Here is a 26,650-nt window from a genome sequence, read left to right as displayed (position 1 = left end):
TCCAAGGTTCCCCAGGGGGCTGAGGAAAAGACGGCTTTGTGTTCTGACAACAGGCCGGTGTCAGGAGTTCTGTGTGTGTCTGTGCGTGTATGTCGGTGTGTCTTTTCTGCTCCAGTGCGCACTGGCATGGTGTTTAAGCACCAACACTAGTCTGCACTGCACCTTCAGGTGAGAGACTCAAGCGTGGAGGAGAAGGGAACAAGAGGAGTAGAAGAAGGAGGTAAACCAAAGGTTTTCAGGTTGAAGCAAGAAAGCAGGTCCCTATACAATGTTGTCAGGTAACAAGTGTCAGTATAGGGGCTGTCTGTATCAGACGTTATTAATTTTAGGAGTGGTGGGCTGAAAATACAGTCTCTTTATGGCTATACCACACACAAACTTAATTAAATCAAGAAGTTTGATGGATCAGGGGATGAGAACGTAAAATACCCTTATAGACCAAGGAAGTTAACAAAAGATATAAAACTAGAAATAATCAGTGTGAATAAAAGGATACATATGGTTGGGGGACAGTTTGTGTTTCCAAAGCAGATGTGATTTTAACAATATATCATTAAAAATAGTTTAATAATATAAAATCGGATTTTGGATATTCTTTTATGTTTAAATTTATAAGACAAACTGCAGAAATAACAACTCTGCCCTAGGTCTTGAAGATAGAAGACTGAGATAAAAGATATGCCTAAAAATAAAAATATCAGCTGGTTGTGGTATCAGAGCAATGCTCACTGGCACTGAATCCCATCTCATCCAGGGGGTGAGGCAGGGTGAGGGTGAGAGGGGTGGGTGATGAAGAGGTGTATGTGGGCAACCAAATGCTGAGCTACTTCCAACACTAGAGAAAGAGAAAACATGATAAAACTCGTCAATTTGTCTGCCTACATTTCGGTGTCAGTGTGTCTCTGTGTGTGTTATCTGAATGTGATCATGATGCTATTTATTCTAATTTACTAAATAGAGTAACCTGTATCCAGTGGTGGGATGTAACAATATTGACTTAGTTACCGTATTTAAGCACATTTTCAATGTATCTGATTTATTTTTTGGGTACTTTTCACTTCAACTTCACTATATGCAGTATATCAGCATATATGTGCTTTCTTCTCCACTATTTTTTTTACAATGCATGGTGTTACATGTTTTTTTTAAGTATTCAATTACAGGGCAATTGGTCCCATGATCCAATCAGAGCGGACAGGTAACATTAGATCCCGCCTCCTGCAGCAGCAGAACTCACCGCTAAAGAAACACCACCAACATAATGATGTAGTAGACCTTTGTATTAGGTAATAAGTTACTCTCAGCAACTTTTACTTTGGTACATTTTTGAGTACTTCCTCTACCACTTGAAATCAAGCCCACTTGAGACACCTTTACCGATCTGTGCAAATTGAGCAGAAAAGAAAGCTATAAATAGGGAATTACTACAATACAAGACTGTGTATGTACTGCTATATGTGTGGATGTTTTTGTGAGGTAGGGCTGGGATCTGGAGGAAAGGTTGTGCTAGTCTTTCATGGTCCACAGCGGATAGAAGGAAAAAGAAGTACAGTGAGAGAGAGGAAGAGAAAAATGGATGGAGAGAGGGAGGTATGTTTGTGGTTGGTAACCCGCTCAAGAGAGGAAATACCAGTGTGTGCTCGCACACACACACACACACACACATACACACAGGTGCAAAAACATAGAGAGCAGAGACGCGTCCGAGAGAATAAAGACCTGCTTTGTATGAGCTACAGGTTTTGGTGTTTATATGTGTGTGCGTTTGTGCACGGCGTGTGTGTGTGTGTGTGTGGGTCCTCGGCTGAAGGTTGCTGAGAAAGCAGGGTGAGGATGCAGTCAGGAGAAGGAGGGGGGAGAGCAGGACAGGAGTGAAGGGCCTTGAGTGTTCTTCATTCACCTAAAGCTCCATCATTATAATTAGGGGGGAATTATTTTAGCAGCAGGGAGGAAACCCTGATTCTATTTTCCCCTCTGGGTTTCCTCAACTAGAAACTCAGCTGGTGTCGGCGAGCCCAGAACTCACATTGACCCTCTGTGATGGGCAGACATCACACACACAGAACAAAGAGAGAGAAAGTGACTTATTTGCTATATGTTCATAAAACCCCAAAATGTCTTTATTATTAATATCATCAGTTGCAGCAAATGCCACATCAGTGACTAAAAAAACATGAATCAACATGTGTGTTTCCATCATCAGATGACAACACTCAGCACACATTCCTGTGAAGTTATGGACACATGACTAATGTAGGGACATCTGGCTGAAAAAACATATTTAAAATGCTGTATGTATGTGTGTGTGTGTGTGTGTGTGTGTGTGTGTGTGTGTGTGTGTGTGTGTGTGTGTGTGTGTGTGTGTGTGTGTGTGCGCGCATGTAGTGTGTATTATGTGCAAAAGCCTAAGTCCTTCAGGGAGCAATCAGAAGAGCTCAGTGGATTTTTGGGGGGAATGAGAAATAAAAATGTAGAATTTCATCCAAGACGTTCCGGGAAGTTTGGAAATTCCATTTGACACACAGTGGCCAGTGTGTGTGTGTGTGTGTGTGTGTGTGTGTGTGTGTGTGTGTGTGTGTGTGTGTGTGTGTGTGTGTGTGTGTGTGTGTGTGTGTGTGTGTGTCTGTGTGTGTTTGTCTGTGTGTGAAGGGGTTGAAGTTTGTGTTTGACTGGGAACTGACTAACAGGATGCAAGATAAATATCATTGCTCGAGACACTACATGCTGAAGTGTCAAACACACACAAACACTACTTGTCGGATTCATGAAACGATAAAACAGAAAGAATTCCCTCCCACAACTGTGACACAGGCACACACACAAACACACACATGAGCGGCCAAAACCTCCTCACTTCCCCAAAATTTCCTCACTCTGTAGGTTGTAGGCTAAAAATGCTACATACACACATGCACACACTCACTCCAGGAGTATCTGAATCCTATGGTGTGTGTGTTTGTATACTTAGAATATTAAGTATATGTATGATCCCCACAACAGGGCAAAATGGCTTGTCTCACCTAGGCAGAGCCTAATCTGCAGGTACTTCTTCCATTTTTTTTCTCTGCTAGCAACGTGTAACAATAAATCAGCAGGAACCACGTGTGTATAAAGTATTATGGTGAACTTTGTCCCAGTGGAATTAGTTGGCCCATTACAAACGGTGGATAATTAAAGCGCCGACGAGCCAACCTGTCAGAGCTTTTCACCGCTTGCACATACGAGGCTGACACCTACCAGAGTGTGGCTGAATACATGCTGTCACATCTGTACATTATGTAATGGCCCGGTGTTGCTGCTCTAGACAATGTAAAGTACATAATGTGAAGCACATGAGTTGCACAAGATGGAGGTGTTGCAAAACAGGTTTTAAAAAAGCACATACTGTATGTACAGTATGTAAACAACATGTCACCGCACACACACACACACACACACACACACACACACACACACACACACACACACACACACACACACACACACACACACACACACACAAATCTTGTCATAGGACACATTTAGGGTGGGTTACGTAGACTTAAGTAGACTTATACTAACTCTAACCATTACCACTACTTACCTAACTCTAACCCAATCGGGACATGGCTCAGGGGGGCAATCAGTACTAAAATAACTAGTCTTTATTCTGAAATTTGTCACAAAATGTAGGCTGTGAAACACACACATACACACACACCTGTTGTTGCTGCAGGTGCAGTAAGTCGACTGGACTGATCTCTCCGTTGGTGTCTCCATTGGACCCGCCCTCTCTACCTCCTCCTCCGTCTGATTGGCTGCTAAGGCTGCTGACTCCGTTCTGGTTGGACGGCGTTGTTCGAATTGTCTCAGAGGCTGATTCCACCATCATCACTGGCACCTGAGAGCAGCAGAGGGGTGGGGGGGGTCAGTGGGAGGTGGTGGTGAATGGCGCAAAAACAACACAGCGATTGAACAAAAGTGACCTGGGCAGTTGGAGTAGAAAGCCTTGCTCCGATCTGAGTGAACAAACAAGGCAGGAAACTAAAGTCAACACACGCTGAGAGAGAAAAGTGAATTGTGTGTGTTTGTGTACGTGTGTGTGCATGTGCACTGTGAAAAGGACTCTTAGTCGTGAGGCACCTGCACACAAACATGCCCCGGTGGCCACAAAGCAACACCTGAGGCAGACACTTTTTTCCCCCCTGCATGTAAATGTGTGTCTAGGAGCGTATCCATAGATTTGGATCAGACGTGCAGCAAATCTAAACTGACAAGGCAGTTAATACTCGGCTATATAGTTAAACAACACACACATTTCTCCAATAATCAGAGGTGGCATGTGCGCGCGCTGTGTGTGAGCCATGAGCAGGTTGGTCTTTGAGAAAAGATCTGTTTGATGCGTCTTCATAGGGCCTCTCTAATTAGAGCATGTTCCCTTTGCAAAAACCTGACAAAACGAGCCGTTCCTGGATGTGTTGTTGTTTTTGAGAAACAACGCCGTGCAAACACACAGGCACATTTGCCATCGTTAGGAGTCGAAGCGTGGGAGAGGAGACACAGAGACACACACATCCGCGTGCAGAACACACATAAGGCAGCTAATACAAAACAAAACAAACCTTCATGCAAGCACGCAGGCTGTGAACTCCTAATGACAAGCTCAATCTCGTCTTTCTGCCTCTTCCAGTTTTAGAAATTAACACACACGGGCGCATAGTTTTAAAGGGGAAAGTGCTTTTATTTCAGCAACCCGAAGTGGGTACACAAAACGCCATCGATGCACTCTACCCACCGTCTGTGTGCAGCTGTGTGTGTGTCTGTGTGTGTGAATGTTTTTCAGAGGCGTACAACCCAGGCCTTCTGGGGAAACAATAAAGGGCATTTCATGGGAGAATCTTTTGGGAGAAACTTTTTCTTTTCCTCTGAGGAATCACTGAATCGTCTGCTGTTGCCTCAACACAATGTAGATGAATAGAATTTTTTGTGCCAATGCATTGAGAGAAAAAAAGAGACATTTTAAAACTCCTACACCAATTTGTCTTTTTTCCAAAAAATGCCCGCTGCTGTTTTTTTCTAGAAAGACGTATTGCTGTAAAAAATTGTAAATGTAATTTTCCAATGTTTTGAGCAGCACAAGCCAAATTCTGGTCACAATCATTTGGGGTAGCATCAGAAGTTTCAGAGGTCAATTTCTCAAGGCCTCCTGAAACAGCGGTTGCCACGGCTAAGGCATTAAAGCCCCACACTGGCTTCTGCGTGGACCTTGTGCTGAGACAGATTTTGTCGAATGTGTTTTTTCATTTGGGTGAACTAACACACTAGGTGCTAATGGACAGTTCAACGCTTTAAAAGCACATATCACACTGCAGTATTTTTCCTCCCCATTGACTCTCCCCTGTCCTGGCACCCATCTGCCTGCGAAGTTGAGACGGAGAAGTCGAGCTTCATCGTCACACTTGAAGCTGTAGTCACTTAATCTCCAACCTCACTTCTCTTCCCGACACTCCTTCCACTCCTTCTGTCTCCTCCCACCTTCATCCAGACCTCTCCTAGGTCAAACTGCTCCCTGAGGTAATATTATGAAGCAAGGCATCGTGCTGAGTGATCAACATATCCCTCTGCACAGTCCACTGACTTTGTACTGCAGTAGAAACTCCTCACATCATAACACGTCTCACTAAGCATGAATCACCGGCCCGCTATACATAGCCCACTCTCTATAGCTCTGAGCTGTAATGTACTGTACACCCATCTGCTTCTTACTCTTCCTCATTGACCTTATTAGCAATGAGGGGAGGAGAGATAAAGACGGACAGAGAGACAGAGTTCGCAGGTGGACAAGGACCTAATGGGAAAGTGGGGAGTGTGTAAAGACATGAGCGCATGCGCTCTCTTTCACACAGTCACACAGGCAATGTGGTATGCTCCTCTAAAGGGTGTGTACTTTGTCATATCCTGTAATGGGTGTATATAAGCTGGTGTAATGGAGGTCGGGAAAAAGGCAGGGGCATAAATCTACCCTGAAGTCTCTGATTAGGACTATAATACACATATACACAGTGCTTTAAGTTTAAGTGTTTCTGGTAGCTGCCCGTGCATGAGGCCTGCCTCAACCTGCCACTCACTCCTCCTGTGTGTCTTTTTCTCCCTCCCTCCATCTCTCTACAAGCTCAGACCCCCTCCAGCTGAACCCCTGACCTGAGAGAGTGTGGGGAGAGACATTCCCACTACCCCAAGGGGACCAGGCGAGGGAGGGAGGAGGAGCGCAGATCAGAGAGATAAAGAATGTGTTTGGAGGAGCGGGAAATAAAAGACCTCCTTTGCCTTTTAATTGGGATGGAGAAGACAAGAAGGGAAATGGGACTCAACATGTTTCTGATGACTCGTGTGTGTGTGTGTGTGTGTGTGTGTGTGTGTGTGTGTGTGTGTGTGTGTGTGTGTGTGTGTGTGTGAGTGTGTGAGTGTGTGTAAGAGGCTGACACCTGCCTTTGTACTGTAATGGATTAGCTCACAGCACATGCTAGGTGCATGTGTTTATGTGTGAGTCTGGTGTGATTGACGAGCGGAGCAGAGATGGGATGGCTCCTGTTTCGACACGTACGCTGGTTCAGATGTTCCCGAAAATTTTGCACTAATAATAATTGCAATGCAACTCTCCCTCTGTTCCTTCCCACTGCTCCGGGTGTGTGGAGTTCAAACAGGCCGAGCCAAATGCCCAGTGAGCTGGCTCACTGCGGCTGACTCTCAGGCTTTGTTGGAGGGATTGGCTCTGTCAGATTCCTCCTGGTCACTGCTCGTCAGAACTGCAAAGCCAGACCAGTTTGACTTTCTGTGAATGGGTGTGTGTGTGTGTTTGTGTGTGCGAGCAGGAGTTGTGTACAGTGTGTATTTATGTGTGCATCTGTGTTTACAGCAGCTTAGTGAGATAATAAGTCTTTATCATGTTATGCCTCATGTGGGAATATTTCCAGCGGTCCCAGAACGCCTGTTCTGTTTCCTCCGCCTTGCATCAGCTCACAGGAACGCTGCTTATTAGGCAAAGAACTGAGGGAATAAGGGTGGGAGGGAAAGTGTGGGGAGGAGAGAGAGGGAGGGAGGGGGTTGAGGGAAAAAATTGTCTGTACTAGTATCTACACTCCATCATCTATCTACTTTCATCTGACTCTTGAATTATCAGTCTTTCACCTACTCTCGGCACGCTGTCTTTCCCCCCTCTGGTTATACCTGGTAACTAGTGGCAGGTTCAGCCCCGGGAAACATTAAAGTTTTCACCCTGAAATAGAATCCACATCGGTTATTTCTATAATCTTTGATAGTTCAATCAATATTTGCGAGCAAAGGAGACACCGTAACCGAGGCAGAAATCTGAGGAATTGGAGCTGTAACCTGTTTGGTAATCAGGAAACAGAATTTAGAGGAGCCTCTGTTGACAATGAGAGGCTGCGTGGATTCATAAAATATTTGGTTTAGCTGTTACACCGGGTTATGCTTTATTTCTTTTTTTTTAATTGACAGTCACAAACTAAGAAACACATGTGCCCTGGTTGGTGCCATTGTGCTCACAAAATGTCCTATTTACTGTCAGTGCAGCAGCTCCAGGGTTTGTCTCTTAAAAGCATCAAAAAACAGTCTTTCATTTCTGTGCTTTGACAGGGACACGAACGCTGACATACAAAGACAGATCATAATTTCGTAAACACTTACACACCCATATTCTCATACTCTCACAGTGAGAGCTGGCAAAGGCTCCTCCACTAAATAAACTGTGACACTGGCCCCGGGGGAATCTGTTTTAACCCCAAACCCCAGAACAAACCCAGCTATCAGCTCAGCTGGGCCTTCATGTCTCTATTAATCACTTCTTGGGATTTACAAGTGAGCGAGGCAATGCAGGAACACTGAGCAGAGAGAAATGCAACGCGAGATAAATAAATAAGACACAGTGAAGCAGCGAAGGAAAGAAAAGAAATAAGTTAACACAGGTCGCATTATTAATCTGCAGCTGTGACTTGGAGAGACAAGGTGTTCTCGTATAATCATAGTTTCAGGGCAGAGTTTCCACCAAAGCCTGCGCCTCCTATATATCCTGCCACTAAAGCGCCCTCCGCTTTATCTTTTCATGCAAGCAGATATTTAACTAATTAGGCTACCTTGTGCACGCTGAGACATGTTGATTCAAAGAGCAGGATCACCCTAAATGTGGTTAAAATAACGTCAGAAGAAAGTGTGCGTCACTGCAATGCACAGCAAAACGTGTGATATTTCGATTTTTTTTTTTTTTTGAGATATACATTTTTACACGGCCCTTTTGAAGCTTTGAGATAGTATAATTTGATGAGTGAATTGCTAAGGAAAATTAATAATTGACATTTGATTGGAGGTTTTGGATTAAACATATATATGTATTTTTCCAAAAGTGATCGATAGGCTTAAATTTACATTTAGTACATACTAAAGTATCATATTATAGTATATTAGTATTTTAGCCTATATGTTTCAGAAGTCTTCTGTAACATCCTCTACTCTCCTGACTCTAATAGAATGACAGAAGGCAAAATGAGAAGACGAGAGATAGGAGGGATATCTGCGTGGCATTTCTGGGCTGACGTGCATTAGCTTCGGTAAAAGAGAATGAGGTCAGAGGGAAGCTGAAGAAAAAACACACACACACACATTCTCGCACAAGCAATCGCACACACACTCCTGAAAACCAACTGCACAATTCTTTTTTCCATCACCTCCCCTGTCCACGTTTGGTTGTTTCCTCAGCGGCTGGCCACATGCTAACATGCTAGCCAGATTTGCCGCAGGATACAAGAGCGGGGTGGCCAGGTAGTCCCTCACACAGAGCTAAAGCTAGCAGCTAGCAGCTAACAGCAGCGCTCCAGGCTATTCTGGCTGCCAGCCAGCGCTAACAGGTTGGCTAACAGCAAAGGGCTAATGCTAGATGTCTGCTGAGGCCCTGGCCCTGCTCCAGTGCTAACAGGTGAACTCCATTATCCCGCAGACAGATAGTCAGATGTGGGCCAATATCTACTACTGGCTGGCTGCGCTCACTGGCTTCAAAGAGCATCATCCACCCAGAGAGAGGGGCTAGCAGCGCAGGCCTGTAGCGCTGTGACCTGCAGTGTGCTGTGCAGCTGGCTAATGAAGACGCCAGTGCTGCTGTTGGGGAGTAAAGAGAAGATGAGAAGGGCTCAGAGTGCAAATGATAAGAAAGTCCTCCGCTGCATAAACAGAGCAGTTCTTCTATCCTTCTGCACGATTGTCTGCCACATGATGCTCAGTTTGTCTTTCAGTGGGCGTTCACGTGTGTGTCTGTGTGTAGCCTCAGCACGTGCATGTGTGTTTTTATTGGCTGTACAGTATGTAACCTGCCATATAGGCTTTTTTCGCCCCTCCTCTCTAACCTGCATGCCCGTGTGCATGTGTGAATTGTGTGTCTGCTCGCCCAACTTCAGTTCTCTGAAGACAAAGTCCCTGTTTACAGAGCCCATAAAGATTAGCCTCCCTCGGTCAGGTGGGTTCTGGAGCCATAGGTAAACACACAGCACATTCCGCACCGATGAGATCGCTCCGTATGTGTGTATGACCGGGGCAAACATACACTCCTGCCTTCATCTCGACCCTTCCTTTAGAGTGCAGTAAGTGATTTACCAGCTTGCAGACTGCTGTCTGTTCGAAATACTGAAGACAGACACAAAGATATGCACACATACACACACAGCACACACAAATATTTGTAGAAGGAGCGGACTTCGTGCACACCTCATTTATCAGGGCCTAAAATCACGAGTTGTACATTCCTACAGAGGTAAAGCGCACGCGTGTGCATGTGCGTGTTCACGTGTGCCAGTTGGAAATCATCCTGTGATCATGAGGATGAAAAAATACCCAGCTTCCCCTTCATCTCTCCTCCCCTGTCCTGAGAGGTAATGGAGGCTCAGGTCAGGCTATGACAGTCCACATGGCTAATACGCAGATTGTATTTAACATGGTGGAACAGAGGTGAAGAGGGGAGGTGGAGGAATGGAGGGCAAGAGGCAGAGGAGCTCGGAAGAAAGCGATGTGCCTTTATTTGGATCTGAAACCAGCTAGAGCGCCCCGGAGCAATTAGCAGCTCTGTCCTACGAGAGCTCTTTATTAGAATGACCTTCACAGCGAGGGGGGAGGAGGGGAGGGACGGAGGGTGAGAGACGGAGAGAAGAAGAAGGAGAGAAATTTGGAGAGAGATGAAAGGGTGTCGGTGGGGAAATGGACAAACGACATGAAGGTGAAAAGATGACTAAACTGAGACTTATGTACACAGAGATTTAATTTCCGTATTAGCGCGAGAGACGTGCTGATGGTGTATGAGGAATTTGATCTGTTTGACCCTTAGTGCACCATCTACCAAAAAAACTGGGTGAGAATTTATAGATTTACCCACACGCCAAATTTCAGTTTTTAGTCTGTGAGGCATTTGTGTGTTCAGGTGCATGTGACCTTTCAGGAATACATGAACGCTCCGTCCTATTAACCACATAAAAATATACTCCTTTCCTAACGCCAATATCTTCCACCTTCGCCAAATAAATGACTAACTTCCTAACTTTAATTACATGGGACAATTTATATTTGAATGCATGAAAAAGTCAAAAACTGTGAAAGGAGTTAAGTATATTTTCCCAAGAGGCAAATTTGTTGTAGTTTCCTTTGAGTGAGACATAATTTCATGTATGATCAAAATTTGCATTACTAAGGAAGATGAAGTGAAAAGATTTATTAACACCTGAAAATGAGCAACAGAGTCTTACAATAAAAAAGGGGGTCAAAATGGATTTTAAAACTAGTGGTGTAATATATATAAATAAATAAATATCAAAGTGGACATGATATAATTTCATACATTGGCTTTCAAGTCGGGCACTTTGCATTTCCTAGTTAATTAATAGATTGGATCAGAGCAAGTTTAATCAAATATAATTGAATAAGTCCAAAGCAGAAAAAAAAAGGCCAGACTTTAAAGGAGACATGCGGAGAAAATGATAGCATGTCCACTTTTCAAATTAATTGAATTTTAGTACTTTTGAACTTGGTCCAAGCTGTTACAGAGGTAATTAATTCATACCCTATCCAAAAGTGCTAAAACAAGATGATATCCCTGAGCATTCAGTGTAGGAGTGTAGACACACACACACACACATTTTTTCTTTAAAAAAAAGCAAAATAAAAATCAACACTGTTACACCAGTGACAGTCTGTAATGTATTCCATGTAATTGTTAGTTTTCTTCTTCTTCTTCTTCTTCTTCTAGTCTTCTTGCTCTGTTCTCTTCATACTTTTGTCTTACAGGCCACAACTAAAATATTAATAATTTCTCAGGCAGTTCTCATTGTATTAAAAAATGTCTGCTTTATAATTTATCAGAGAAAGAAAAATCTTTGTTATAGTGACAAGCATGCTAATTAATAGAAGTAGAAGGAACATTGAGAGAAGTCATACTAATTTGGAACATGCTAATATTAATAGAATAATTTATGGCACAGTATAAATAAATTAATAGAGTAATTCGTTTGAAAAAGGGATGCCTTCAATTCAATTTAGGAGAAAAGAGCAGAAAAAAATGTCTGCCTCCTGGACAAGGACATTAATAACAGTGCTCGATCACCAGAAAGAGAAAAAGGAAAGACAAACTAAACATGCACGGTTCACTTTTAAAGTGCATCAATATTTCAGCCACTTAATGAAAATTGGATGAGCAACACTTGTATTTCCTGCCTTGTTATTTTTATTTGCTGTTTAAGGAGTTTTTGACTGATACATAAGAGTAGAATCTGCATATGGCGGCTTTCTTTTTAATTTTTTTAATGAGATGCCTCTTACTCTTAGCCACTGGCTTCATGTAAACTAACAGCTGTGTGAAAGGCAGCGAGTGAGAGAGGCTGAGAAATAGAGGAAGCGAGAGAGAGAGAGCGAGAGAGAGAGAGAGAGAGAGAGAGAGAGAGAGAGAGAGAGAGAGAGAGAGAGAGAGAGAGAGAAAGTAAAAAAGACGGAGAGTGAGAGAGAGAGAGAAGTGGACTGGGTCATTACTATCCTTATTACTCCTCATTAAAATACACCCATCACAAAGACATTCTGCTGTGTCTGTGTGTGTGTGTGCGTGTGTGTATGTGTGTGTGTGTGTATGTGTAAGCGTGCGAGTCTGCGAGGATATGCATGTGACAGAGCATGTACGTGCGCGTGCTTCTGCTGTTCCTGATGTGCACGTGTGTCCGTATGCAAAAGTGACAAAAAAAGAACAATATAATTGGAGAAATGTACGCAGTAATAATAGGTATTCAGAAAATGATAATTCATATTAAACAGGGTGCACAAAGTCAGCCTCATTTGCATGTTTTAGATTATATGCATTTCAAAAGTAATTTCCGCAGGGCATATGAATGACATTAATTCCCGGGCGGGTTCTGCTATAGACCTCAAACTATCAAACACTCAAACATTTAACAGATGAAAAAAAAGAGGGAGCTGGTGCCTTGGCAAGGGGAGATTTCAAGGTTAAAGTATTTGAATGTGAATTTTTAAACTTCTGTCTTGGTTTGTTTAAAGTTGCTCCACAGCTAGACTAAGACTTCCATAATTTGGAGACTCATTGAACCACAAATGTTGTTTTTTTTCTTACTCAGCTCTATGTTTGCATATGTGTGTGTGTGTGTGTGTGTGTGTGTGTGTGTGTGTGTGTGTGTGTGTGTGTGTGTGTGTTATCCTGTACCAGTCCGAGAAAGATACCTCTCCTCCTAATCCACCACTGTTTCCTCAGCAATAAGCCTGAATTGGTCTGACTCACTTGTGAGTCATGTGCTCGTGTCACTCCAGAACCAGACTGTAGCACAGTCCAACAGAGGAAAGGGAAAGAATATAGACAGAGCTCCAATAGAAAACATGAACTGACCCTATAGCTGATGGAGGGGAAAGAAAAAGTGATGAAAAGGATGAGAAACAAGGATGTGGTGAGGGAGGGGTGCAGGGACAATAGGAGGAGCAGGGGGAGACGGAGAGGGAGACAGAGGGTTCCCTCTCCTCGTGTGTTCATGCCGAGAGGAAGACCCCGGGGCAGGAAACAGGCTGGCTGAATGTGTGATTCCAGTGGAAAACTCTGGATGCCATGGACAGCATTCTTTTCTTATTAGGGAATCTGTTCTGCAGCCACAATATAGCGCCTGACTCATTACTGCGTATGTGCGTCTATCAGACAGACACACACACATGCAGACCATCAAGATGTTCTCCACCTGTTATTCTCGCTAAGTTTTGGCCGACGCACAAAGTCATAACTGCGGAGAAGGGAGGGGCGGACAGCCAGAAGAAAGCAGATACGAGAGGAAAGCTAAAGCGCTCAGCACGTCTGTGTCTTGTTTGTGGTTTGTCTTCATCTGTAAACAGAGCTGCTGCTGTGAGTATGTTAGCATGTCATTATCTCATTAAGAATTGATGGCTTCTGCACAGACGGTTCAAACTGTTTTGGTTTGGGAGCATTCAGCGACTGATGTTGTACAAACACAACAACCGCAAAAACACATATATCCTCAGCGCGGCTGACACACACGAATTCAAGAAGATGCTAGTTAACTGTAAGACATGCACCCTCTCTTACTAAACAGACTCCCTGCCAGTGTGCTTCGGAGGATGCATTGACGGGCAAAAAATGGGCACTTCTCCCTCTTCATCCCTGCAGACCTCTCCCCTGACCACCTTTTCTAGCTGCTGATGTGTAAGCGCTGTCAATGATGTGGAAGAATTAGAGAAAGCAGACTTCAGACACTTAAGGAGGGAGTGAGGAGGATGGGAGAGTGTGTCAGGGGGCAGTAAAAAGGGGCTAATTGGGGCCTGGGAAACATGTTTGTTTTCTCTCTTGTTCTTTTTTCCCCCCTTTCATTTTTTTCCCAGCCAGTCACAGCAGATCTGTTCATCTGAGGAGGACGAGCGGAGAAAGCAAAGAGGATTAGATTCTATGGATGCATGAAGACACCTACGTGGGCAGATTTGACATGCCATAAGGCAGCGGTGGGGTGTGTGTATTGAACAAGATTTGTCCGTCTTAACCAAATGACCAACAGGGTGCTGGGCTCTCCACCGGTCCACTCTGCCCTATCAATACACCGCTGCTCGCTCTATTCAGCAGCAAAGAGCCTTCCTATGGCTGCAGCTCCACACTGGATCAATGTTATGAGCAATGCAGACAAACTGCTGCTAAACAGACTGGCCCCTGCCTCGAAGGCCCGCCACCGCACTGGCTCCCCCAGGCTTGGATAGTTCCACTAATGGAGGTCTCCGGCAGGGCCCCCGAGGACTCCTAACCACCAAACAGGCCCCCAAGGATTAACCCCCCTGTTCTCTCTTCAGTTTCTCTCTGACATCCCCCTATCCCTCAATCATTTCCCCTTTCACATGGTGATATTGACCTAGTGCGTCTTTAATCAGGACCAGTGACATGTCCCTAAGCGTGCATTTGCATGTACTCACATCCATACTAACATGGAGTCTACAACTGCTGCAAAAGTAAAAGACTGTAAAAGTCCAGCTCGACTGTATCAGGGGGTGAAAAAAAGAGAGAACAAAACCCCTCTCTTGAACCCCCCCTCCTGAACATTGCTGGGATCTCTCACCACATGACTCCTGACTAGTCATTCTCCTCGCCCCTACATTTGTCCTCTTTAATAACAGTGAAAAAAGCAAGAGATGAAAAAAGAGCGATGGAAAGAACCTGCATATTTGTCATTTCCGATTGTTTACCTTTTTCACGGCAAATTGATTTTTACATCTCCTGTTACTGGAAGCTCTCTAGGCTCGACTGCCAGGCCTGTCTGGCTCTGGCCTCGGCTGCCAAGCCCGTCTTTGGGCTTTATGACCTGGCTCTGGGGAGGACTTTTAAGGCTTTCAACTCACAAGTCATTTCAGTGATACAATACTACTTTTGTCCCAACCACCTTTGTTGTTTTCTTTCTCTCTCCTTCGCCTCCTGCTCTCTCTTTCTTTTCTTCTCCTTTCATCTCTCACTCTCAAATCCTTTATCATCAGCTTGGGTGAGTCGCAAAAGCCTCTTTTCTTGTCCATACCTGTTTGTTTGCAGAAAAGGTGGACTTGTTGCATCATGATGGGCTGACTATCTAAGAGAGAAGGCGTGCTACAGGACACACACACGCACTAAAAACCCTCCAGCTGACATTTAAGGCTTGCTGTGGGGCGAGTCAGGTTGAAGCAGGCTAGAGTTTCACTGTGGTGGCCGGGGCGGCTCGCTGTGGTTCGGATCTTCCTGGGTTCTGGTGGAGCTGAGGTTTGCCTGCAGGGACCTCCAGTGAGCCAGGCAGCAGGCCTGAGCTAAACTGAGGCCACAGCCAGGAATAGTCCTCAGTGCAGAGGGCAGGCCTAATGGTGTGTTTGTAAGGGCGAACCCAAACAAACAACCTGCAGTTTGAATTGAAGGACTGAGGGAGGCTGAGGCCAGATGCTGTCGAATGGGAGAAACACACACAAACACACAGCGTGTATGTATACAGAGGAGCAGAGGCTGAAATAGACTTGTGGCGAGAAGAAGTGCACCATGTACCTCCAGACTAAAGTCATGGCATCAACCTCAGGCCCCATGCACATGTCTGAACTTCTGCCTTACATAGCCTCTGTGTGCGTATTGTGTGTGTGTGTGTGTGTGTGTGCTCTTATGCTAACCGAGGTCCCACAATTTCTCTCTATATTCACACTAATGAGAGAAAACGGCCAGAAAACCTCTTCTGTAATTACTCCCCAGGGAGCCAGGTCTCAGCATGGCCACGGTGCATAAACAAATACACACCCACACACACAGATGTACAGTATGCTGACATGTATGAAACAGCACAAGGCTGGCATTTTAATGTGTTCACCTGTTGAAAAGTGGGAGCACGTGTGAGGGGGAAAGAGAGAATAATACCAGTAATAATACGAATATCATTATCGTTAAGGGAGGTGAGGACATCTGCTAATTAGATGTCTGCCAATCAGGTAAGTGTCTGTGTGTGTGTGTGAGCGATGGGGGAGGAGACTGATAGAAAGAGAGAGAGATTAAGGGGATACAGAAGGTCAATGTTTTTATAAAATTGCTGTCGTTGTCATGTTGCATCACTTCTCATATCTGACTTTTCTGCATTTTACAGCACCTGTATGTCAGCCAGTGTTGGCCTGCAGCGGTTTCTGACATGAACAATAGTCTTATTCAGTGCACACACACACACACAGAAAAAACACCATATTTGAAAACCTGCTCACGCTCAGACAAAGAAGCCGAGATATATGACAAAATCATCAAATCAAATCAAATCATCATTTTGTCTGTCTGAGACTGAATATTTGAGAAAAAGTCGTTTTGGAGGAGCGCACACACACACTCCCTGCTCAGTGTTTGTGGTGGCGAAGCACAGCTGGTAACATCTGGATGTATTTTACAAGTGTTTACATTTCCAAAATGCTGAAAAACTACACAGAGAGAGGGGAGAGAGACAGAATTCTGAAAAACACTGCAGGTGCCAGAAGAGTAATAAAGAAAGGAGCAAGTCCCAAAAGCAGATTGTTTAAAATCTATCACAGTGGAGTTAGTTCACTGACATACACACAGACACACACACACATGCTCGTAACCGTTGGCCAACTGCAGTTATTGCCATAATCCTAGTCCAACAATAACAGACATCTGGTGCACTAATTGGCAGACTACAGCTTCTACGTCTACGTTTTTGTCCCATCAAGCTTCCCTTACTGCAGCCACTCAGATGAAAACGGAGACTGCATCAGTGTGTCCTTACTGCTTACCAGCTGACAACCACTCTTACGCACTTACTGCTACACACAACAGAGCAATTTCCGCCGACACACACACACACGCGCAACAGCTGCATTTCCATTTTACTTCCCCTAAATGACGAAAACACAAAAACAGTTGGACTCAGCCTAATCAAGACTGACATCGAGTACAGCTCTGTGAGATGACGTCAACAGTGATGAGATGCGCGCACGGACACACACACACACACACACACACACACACACACACACACACACACGCGCGCACAAATAGTCTATAGGATGTAATTTCAGTGATTGAGTGTAATTTACCAGTGTAAGATGAAACCAGAAAGGGCAACAAGATGGATCCAAGATCAAAAACAAACCATACACACTGCGTTGGCGGGTGAAACACACACACACACACACACCCACACACACATTCGCTCAACCTCTGACACACATTCAAAGTAACCTCAAAATGAGCACGCTCGCTGTGACTTGTGTTGTTTTAAATGGTAAAAAAGAGAAGATTGTGTGAGGTGCTACAAACTGATGACGTGCATGACATGACAAGAAATTAGTATTTGAATGTTGTCCCACACAAAGTTTCCTTGGGATCACTCTAATCTGCTCAGGTATGCCACTTTCCCATGGCCCACCCTAACCTCAACACTCACACACACATCTATACACACACATACACAGGGGAGATTATTAAAGCGACCTCGTGGCACATGGAGGTTTCTGATGGATTTAACATCAGGAATGATTGTTAACTTTTAGGACTAAAAAGACTTGGAGAGACTCCTGAGAAAAGTGGAGCTCTTAGCCAGACACACGGATCACATGACAACCGGGCCGCAGCAGCAGGGACCCCTGGGAAAACGGCACAATACCATCGCTAAGATCACACAGACTCCGGAGCCGAGCGGTAACGATGCCGTGCCGTTATATCATATTTAGGTGTATGAATATAACAATGGATATAACAGTCACATGTGCGGAGGGCTGAAGTGGATTTTGCCGTGCATATGTTCATCACAGCCAAGTAGCTAAAAAAAATTATATAATGACCGTGAAATAAATTAAACCTATTAAGAGGGACGTATGCTGAAGGTGACGGAAGAAATTAATTTGGCTCAACTATGAAGACCCATACCTCCACCCCGCTATAGGATTTCCAACAAACTAATTATCACGCTCCACTTTCAGAAATAATAAGGAAAGTACTTAATAGGTTAGGATTCACCCCTGCATTCATATGTCCATTTAACATCCCTGCTTTCATGCCCACACACTCTTGCCTTAATGCAATTTCATATCCATGATTTAAAATAAAGGAAGGAATTATATTTCAAGTGGCGTGAGGATTAGAATATACAAGCAGTGATATTAAAATACTGTAAGGTCTTCTGTGTGTGCGCAGAGCCTCTCTGAGTGGCTGAAGAGGAGGTAGAGATGTTAAATAATGTTTTTGTCACAGTTTAGGAGGATGGAGGAATTACAATGAAACCACAGATCTCTGATTACTCGTCTCTCACTGTATATTAATTTTGCTCCCTCTCTCCTTTATAGCGGTTAGGAGTTTAATTTTTAAACAGAGCGCAGATATGAAAAAGACCCCCAAGTGTGTGCTCCTGCGCCCGCAACAGAAGTCTGTTTATCTAGTCAGCCATTCGCTCCAATTATAACAACATCCAAATGCAACTATTGTTTCATTTCAAACACTCTTTAAAATTAAAATAACTTTCTTGTGTTTTTATCCCCCTCACTTGCACACTGCGGAATTAGCATTACGGCGCCCGAGGATATGGAGAAAGTGCGCAGTCAAAATGCAGGTTAGGCCAGCTTGGTTCATTACCGGTGCGGCAAAAGTTAAGCATAAAATAAATAAATAAGAACAAAAATGTGAATAAGCCCTGAAGACAGGTTTTATCAATGATGTTTTTCATCACTTATTTTTCACAGAATTTAAATGCAATGAACATTAATCATGCATGTGTGAGAATCTTTCTGTGAACTGCAGCTCAGCTCTCTTTTTCATTTAAAAAACAACCCTCCTGCCCTTTGCTTATTTCTCCCAGTGTGATATGTCACTGGGCTCTGTGCTTCTGTCATTTTGTTCCCTGTGAAAGGTAACAGGGCAGCAGTCAGTCAGACAAAGTGAGCCTGAATTCTGATGAAGTCTGAGAGGATTACTACATGACACTTCCACAGCTCGCACCACAGAGCACATGTTACACATGCACACTGAGAAAATGACCACAAATAATGCCTTTGTCCAAAGGCATCGGCTGAGCTACAGTCAGAATTAGGAAGATAAAAAAAATTACAAATATACTATATATGTATACACACACACTCATAATGGAGAGAGTGAGAGTCTGTTAAGTGCTGTGGTTTTCTATTAAACTCGAGTAAAGGCGGGGGAGAAAAGGGGAAGAGGAGTTCACATTATCTAAGAGAATTCCAATTAACACTCTCCCCCTCAGTAATTAGCTACTAAAATAGCGAGTGAACAAACCCAAAATCCCAACCCTGACGCCACCGTGCTGCCTAATTAATTCTCAAATCAGGAGCATCTGAGGCAGAGAAGAACCTGATAGTTTAGAAGACGGACAGACCGTGCAGAATAAGCCATGAGGAATACTGTTAAAGTATATTTAAGGAAAACATGTCTGTCTGCTGCTTGTGAGTTCACTGTTTTTCTTCTTCTTCATTTCCGCTATGTTCCTGTGTTGCTCTTTTTTGGATTTTTAATTTTAAAAGACTGAACTGTGGTAGACTTACTGTAACAGCTAATGTGGGTACACTAACAAAAACCTAAACGAGGGGGAAAAAAGTTGTATAAGTGAGAAATGCAAAGAGATATAAAATAAAAGAAAGAGCAAACTTAGAGATCTAGGCTGAAGAAAATGAAGAGAAGGAGGGAGGGAAATCTGACGCGAGGGACAAAGCCAGAGGAGCAGATATCTTTTAGCCGTCTGTCGCTCATTTGCTCCTTCACTGGTCACTTCTTCCACTGTTTAATGCAAACAGATGAGGCCTTTTCTCGCTCTTTTTCCGAATCCTTTTCTTTTTAACGGTGGCTTCTTGGCCTCTGCAGTAACGTCAGTGCTGTGTCTATTAAAACAGCATGTGCCCCAGACTGCTACACACACACACACACACACACACACACACACACACACACACACACACACACACACACACACACACACACACACACACACACACACACACGCACATGCTGCAACGCACACAAACTGGTGCTTTTTGGTGAACTTTTAACCTCTTTCCATGGAGTGACATCTGGAGCACGGGGGGTTAAGGTGCGCCTCAAGTTTTTACAAACATCGCCATGTGCAAATATATAACAGACATGTAGACAGACCCTATATACTATCAGACAGCTAGTGTGAGTCACATTTGGATGTCACCTATCTGTGGCCCCTATCAGCGACCGGCGCTGATCTATAACAAGACTAAGATAAACTCAATCAGCAAACAACCTCTGCAGCCAGAGGGTGGACTTCAAGATCCCACTGTAATAAAACCAAGCTAATTCATCTGCTTTCCAATATGCACCTCATGGCCTGTTTCAATTAGACACACACACACACTCTCACACACACACACACAGTGGTTGGTCGACCACAATGTAGCTTCAGCAATATCTTTTAATATGATGAGATACCCATCAGGTAGATTTTACACTGATTTTTGCAGCCAATGCAGTCTCACACATACAAAAGCTTATGTAAACTCAAAGTCGCACACACATAGACACAGTGGCACGTTATGTAAAAAAACACACACACACGCTGTCACACGCTGATCTGTATCTGGACAAGTCAAACCGTGATAAAGTCACTCTACAACTACAGAAATCGATGGAAGTAATTTATTTACCTCACCAGGCAATTTCTGCTCTGTCTTCAGAGAGGAAGAGGGAGAGGGAGAAATAGAGACAGGGAGATTTGGCAAGTATGTGTGAGTGGTGTGTAAATTAATCTAGCAGCAGTGAGATCCAGAGCCATGTAAAGTCCATAAAACAAGGGGAGGTTAAAGCAGCTCACATCATACACACATCAGGCAAAGGTCCAATACCAAAACCACTTCTTGCAGAGAGAGAGGAGATGTGAGACGTCATCTCAGTTCCATTAATATGATGTGCTATCCCTGGATGCCACTAAAAAGAAGGAAAAAAGAACAGTTAAGAGTTCTTCCTTTTTCTTTCTTTCTTGCCTTTTCCCCATTGAAAAGCAACATGGGCTGGAAGAGAGGCCCGTCCACGGTCCTTAACTTTAACTCAATGAAATAAAAGGCACTTAACTAAGCCTCAATGATCGATACAAACAGTGCTGTCGGCTGGTGCTCACACACACACAAATACACACACATGTACAGACACACACTTATCCCACCTCCTCAGATGCTCATGCATATGCATGTCCATTGTGATTTATGCATCCTGGCGGGGGTGCGAGCCTATCTGAGAGCAAGGCCAACACACAGGTCAGCTCATTTGTAAATCAGTTGCCTATTTATGGACGCGTATAGTGTGCGTGTTTGTGTGTGTGTGTGTGCATATCTATGGATGTTTGTGGCTGTAAATCTTTGTGTATGAGCCTATGGGTAGAGGTCACTGGTAGAATCAGGCTCATAATCACTGTAGCGCCTTCATTCATTGTATTTATTGAATCCTCTCCAGCTTCTGCTCACGGTGAGCGTAAATCACACAACTTCTACAGTGCGGGTTGCCATCCCTTCGATGTGTGTGTTCCTAGTCTTGTCCGCTGAGTGCTGACTGCTTCTGCCAACCGCCGCTCTGACCCCGCTCTTTGCAGCAGGAAGTCGCAGAGCTTTCTGACCTCTCTTATTATTCCCAGGGAAGGCTGTGGAAACGCCTTCCCATAAGAAAGACTGTGTATGATCTCTGTCCTTATATGTGCTGGATTATGAGTTAAAATACGACATGAGGTGTTTGGGGTTAAACGTACTTAAATTGTGGCATAATCTCAGAACATAGCCACAAAGTAAAAAAAAAAGTGGATGCTTTCCTTTGTGGAAATTCAGTGGTGTTACTCCACCCTCCTCCCACCTCCTCTGAACAACAGATTTGGGCTAATAGGGCAGCTGCTTGTCCCCCTCCCCTAAAACCCTGCTATGCTGCTCCCCCTGCAACCCTCCCACCCCGTCTCCCTTCCCAAAAAAAAAAAAGAAACGCCCAGGAGGAAGCCTGTTGTTTTCAACTTGTTTTTGACATGGCCCTGAATGGAAAAGTTAAAACTGTTGTTCCTCATTCTCTAACAGATAAAAAAAAAACCTTCCATTTAATTTGTTCACTATTTTCCTTGGGTGTTGCTTATGATAAATCCCCAGGTCAATTAGAAGAGTGCGATGAAAGGAATAAAACCGTGTGTCATGAGTCTGTCTGTTTATCCATCGAGCTGTCGGCCTTTCCTCTTCTGTTTTGCTACGTTGTCAACACAGGCAACCGTCTCCCAGAAATAAACCCTGCATTAGGCTGGCCAGCAACCATGGTCTGTGACGTCATCACTCAAACACAAACAGTTTATAAAAAAAATATGATTTGGAAAGACCACAGCAGAAAATGAATAAGTGCTTGGATATACAAAAAAGGAAAGATGAAAATATTGCAAGCTATTGCGACACAAAAAAAATAACACACACATACTCATTCAATCCCTTGTGGAGTCTGTAAGTGAGCTCATAGAGCTGTTTGAATGGATTGAAAACTACTGTGAGTGCGCAGCCAATCACATGAGACAGCAGGGGATGACCTCCGTGTGTGTTCATGTATGTGTGTGTTTGTTTGCCCGTTTTTTGTGTACATGAGAGGAGGGGGTACGAGACGTGTGTGCCCATGTGTGTAACTGGAGCCAAACTGTAAACCATATGCCACTCTGCCACTCTTCTATACCCCCGAACCACACACACACACACACACACACACACACACACACACACACACACACACACACACACACACACACACACACACACACACACACACACACAAACACTCATTAACACATTTATATGTACAACCGCGCGCACACATACACAGGCTTCCCTGTTAAAAAAAAGCCCCTCCACTTCATTAGGAAAGTAAACACAAGTGCTGTCTGAAGTGGCTAATTAGAGACTAATTACTCCCTGCTCGTTACTAATGCAAATTAGATTACGCTGCTTAACTTCCTCGTGTCCACAACGCTGCTGTTAATTGAGGCCTTTTGAAATTAAATTACCCGCTAATTAGCATATCAAAACCATTAATTCTGAGCAAGGAGGGGGGAAAAAAACAACAACAAATGCCAAGTTTTGCTAATGAGTTTTGCTAATTGAATATGTACGCTCAACACAGGGGTTTGTGCCAGGAATACCTATTCAGCGGATCAGCGTCCGTGTGCATGTGTGCGTGTGCGTACGAGCAGCCAGACAGAAACACCATGCATCATAAGAGGAGCATATAATTAAAGGAACCGTTCCATCTCTCCAAATGCTTTGTCTATATTTCCCTGTGAACGCACGACTCCACTGATGTTTGGCGTGCAGGGTGCGAGGCAGCGGCACAGAGAGAGGGAATGGATATTCATCTCATGATGAGTAAAAGAGTCACTGTGTGTGAACGTGGAGTGGTTGTGTGTGTGTGTGTGTGTGTGTGTGTGTGTGTGTGTGTGTGTGTGTGTGTGTGTGTGTGTGTGTCGCGGTGGTATGTGAGCAGGGTTAGCGTTTGTCCAGGCTCTAAGCCTTCTTTGAAGTAAAGAACTCTGTCTCTCTGCTGCTCCGCTAAAGCCCCGGACCCCCTGCCAGCTCTTTTCTTTGCAACGCCCTCTCTCTTCAACTGGCCCTTCTTCACCTTCGCTACAATACCTGTCCAATTAGGGGAACACACACACACACACACACACTCAAAGGTACAAATTTTATGGCCACTAGCAGAATGAACAGTCCAATCTTTCCTTCAATCAAAGCTGAATCTGTTTTTGTCTCTTTTCCAATTGAAGAGATGATTTGAAACTTTGTGGATTAGAAATGGTGAGCATATTCATGGCCGTGCCTACCTACTTATGAATACCAGAGGAGCGACACAGAGGAGCCAGGAGCTATTAGCTACTTTAATCTGCTGACGAAATAAAAGATTCATACATCTAAAGATCCATCTCAGCTTTGCATGTAAAACCAGCAGAAATAATGTCATTTTCAACAACTCCTCTCTCCCTTTTTTCCTAAATATCTATCCAATCAGGGTGCGTGAAAAGCCCCATTCAGGTCGACCCTTATAAAAGTTTCATCTTATTACACTTCCAACTTCTCATTTCATTATCCCCATAATGGCAGATGAAAAATAGAATGGTAAAATTGAGAGGTAGCCATACAAAAAAATTAAATAACCATGATAATTAGATGTAAAGATATTATAATTCCTTTAACAGGATGCATAGAAACTGCTGCTCGACAATATTTGCCCTAATTGCTAGAATTATCATATTAACCAGTTACCATTTGAGTAAGTTGATTAAAAAATTGATTATTCGTCTATTTCTTTTAGGAGTTTCTTAATCAAAATCTAACATCCTTGAAAAATTAATTTGAAGCCGTTTCTTATCAGTTAATTAAATCGGGTTGGAAGTCATTTTTTCTGTGCGGCATGATTAGAACGGTTCTGTTCTCTTCTGTTCAGACACCATGACGTTAGAGGGGGAACTTTTCACTGTCTCATCAAACATTCACAACCACAAGAATAGGACTTCTTTGAAGGGCCCGCCGCCTTTTTTTTTCCTTCCAAACCTCTGCCTTTCTGATAAATTGCGCTATACCCAATAGATCTTTCTTTCTCGTTAACACATTCTCATTAACGGACAGAGAAAGCGAAAGGAGAGGGGAGGGGGAAGAGGGGAAGAGAAAAAGGGGAGCGGTGTGGATAGGCAGAGGGGAGTGGGGGGGTGCGTGGAGAAGAGGGGGCGGAAGGAGGGAAACAAGAGGTGGGAAAAACAGGGGCAGGAAATATAAAAGAACGGAACCAATGGCAGCGATAAAGTCAAACACAGAAATGAATACACTGACAAATTCTCGTACAAAATGGAGAAAATGAAATAATATAAAGACACACACACGTGCAATGTTGCCTGGGTGACAGCCTTGGGGTGGCCTGAGCAGAGACTAAACAACTAAGTCAGGAGCTAAAACAAGACCGACAGGAACAAAATGTCTGTCGGACCAGAAAATGGTCTCTCGCTGTCTTTTTTTTTTCTCAGTTTTAATTTTGTTAATCTGAATGTTAATTTCTTAATGTAATTTTGAAAAATAAATAGTACATGAAAACAGTACTTGACAGGTATTGGCGGAAATTGATTTTGCTGATATAGATAATTGATTTCACTCAGTTTCATATCAATTCAAATGTGCAGCTTTAAAAAGCACACATCAGAGAGCGACTTCACCTCAGAAAACTAGTTTTCTATTTCTGGAAGAAGACTAATTATAAAGCTCTGCCCCTGGGAAAGAAAAGCCACTCTTGAAGGAGAGAGGGAGGCAAAGAGTCCATTCAGCACCAGCATTGGCGGAATATAAGTTTGTCTCACTCCACTCCAGCGAGCAGCCGAGCAGAACCGAACAGCTACAGTGCGCTCCGCTCATCTGTCCATCCCCGGCTCCTCGGGGAGGTATGGAGGGATTGCAGAGGGAGGGAGGGGGTTCAAAAGGAGAATTAAAAGGAGAATCATTGATGATACTGAGTGGTGTGGTGAGTCTCTCTGATTGGATAATGAATAGAATAATTATTCGGGCCCGGCTAGCAAAGTAGAAATCTCAGCTCGTCAACAGCCAATCAACACTCTGGCTCATAAACCAATCAAACCCCCTCCGTGAGGGAGTGTGGCGGAGGTGGTGGTGGGTAGAGGGGGGGTGTTCTGCTTGCTCTTCCAACTGCCTCCCTCCCCATATTTCTCTCCCTCTCTTTTTCTTACAATACAACACTCTTTCTTTGGTACAGCTGCCCTCATCTTTCTCCATAGGAGACAGATAATTCTCAAAGCCACAATTACCACACAGAACTATCAATTTCCCCTTCAATTAACCCTGTGGGAAGAGAGTGGACGAGGCAGAGGAAGGAGAGAGCAGGGACGGGGATGAGAGATTCAAATTTGGGGGATGAGCGGGGCCACCGTGGTTTGCTCCCTCTCCCCCAACAACCCCCCACGCCCCCCAGTCATGTGTTTGGGATGAGGAGGGAGAGAATTACACCTCCTCGGGATGAACTTGACCTCACCACTGGAGGTCAAACAAGTTACTATACAGCACGGGCCCCCTATCCTCATTACCAGCAAATAGGCCCAGCCGCTATTCCGCTAATGCAGACTGTATGTTAATAACCAGCGCTCGAACCACAGTGCAGCGCTGTCGAAAGCTAAGAGAGAGATAGACAGAGCTGCAGAGCGGCAAGGGGGAGGATGGAGGAAAAGAGAGGAGAGAGAAAAAGAGGGACAGAGAGGCGAGGGGGAGGAATAAGGAGGGGGCGTGAGCCGGGGAGTTGTGTTTCTTAGATCATTGACTGAGGGCCTGCGCCCCGCAACAACGGATGACTGTGACGGCATCCTTCTCTTCGCTCCCCTCTCCTCCTCTTCTTTGCTGGCTCACTTCCCTTCTCACCCACCCCCACCCTACAACCCCTCTCTCCACCTACTCTCGGAGCGAACCCCCTGGGGAGCCGCTTGACCAAACCCGGCCCTCAGCAAAAGTTTTTGCCAGCAAACTTTTCAGAAGCCGCTGCCTGATACCGCAGAGCAAAGCAGGGTTTCACTGGCACTCTCCCTCCCTCTTGTCCTGTTTTTTTTGTACTTTA

General features: G+C 44.2%; 1 protein-coding gene across 4 annotated transcripts in view; it reads right to left on the bottom strand.

Annotated features, from left to right (window-relative positions):
* Nucleotides 1-26,650, bottom strand: part of foxp4 (forkhead box P4) — a 213,843-nt gene that overhangs the window by 55,686 nt on the left and 131,507 nt on the right. For all 4 annotated transcript variants that reach the window (XM_034585257.1, XM_034585258.1, XM_034585259.1 and 1 more), the window contains one exon: nt 3,701-3,880. In XM_034585257.1, coding sequence (XP_034441148.1) covers nt 3,701-3,880 — 180 coding nt within the window. The remainder of the gene's footprint in view (nt 1-3,700; nt 3,881-26,650) is intronic.

Source organism: Hippoglossus hippoglossus, chromosome 5 (genome assembly GCF_009819705.1).
Source record: "Hippoglossus hippoglossus isolate fHipHip1 chromosome 5, fHipHip1.pri, whole genome shotgun sequence".
NCBI lineage: Eukaryota > Metazoa > Chordata > Actinopteri > Pleuronectiformes > Pleuronectidae > Hippoglossus > Hippoglossus hippoglossus.
Note: the sequence above shows the minus strand (reverse complement) of the source record. Positions and strands in the feature narration are given on the sequence as shown.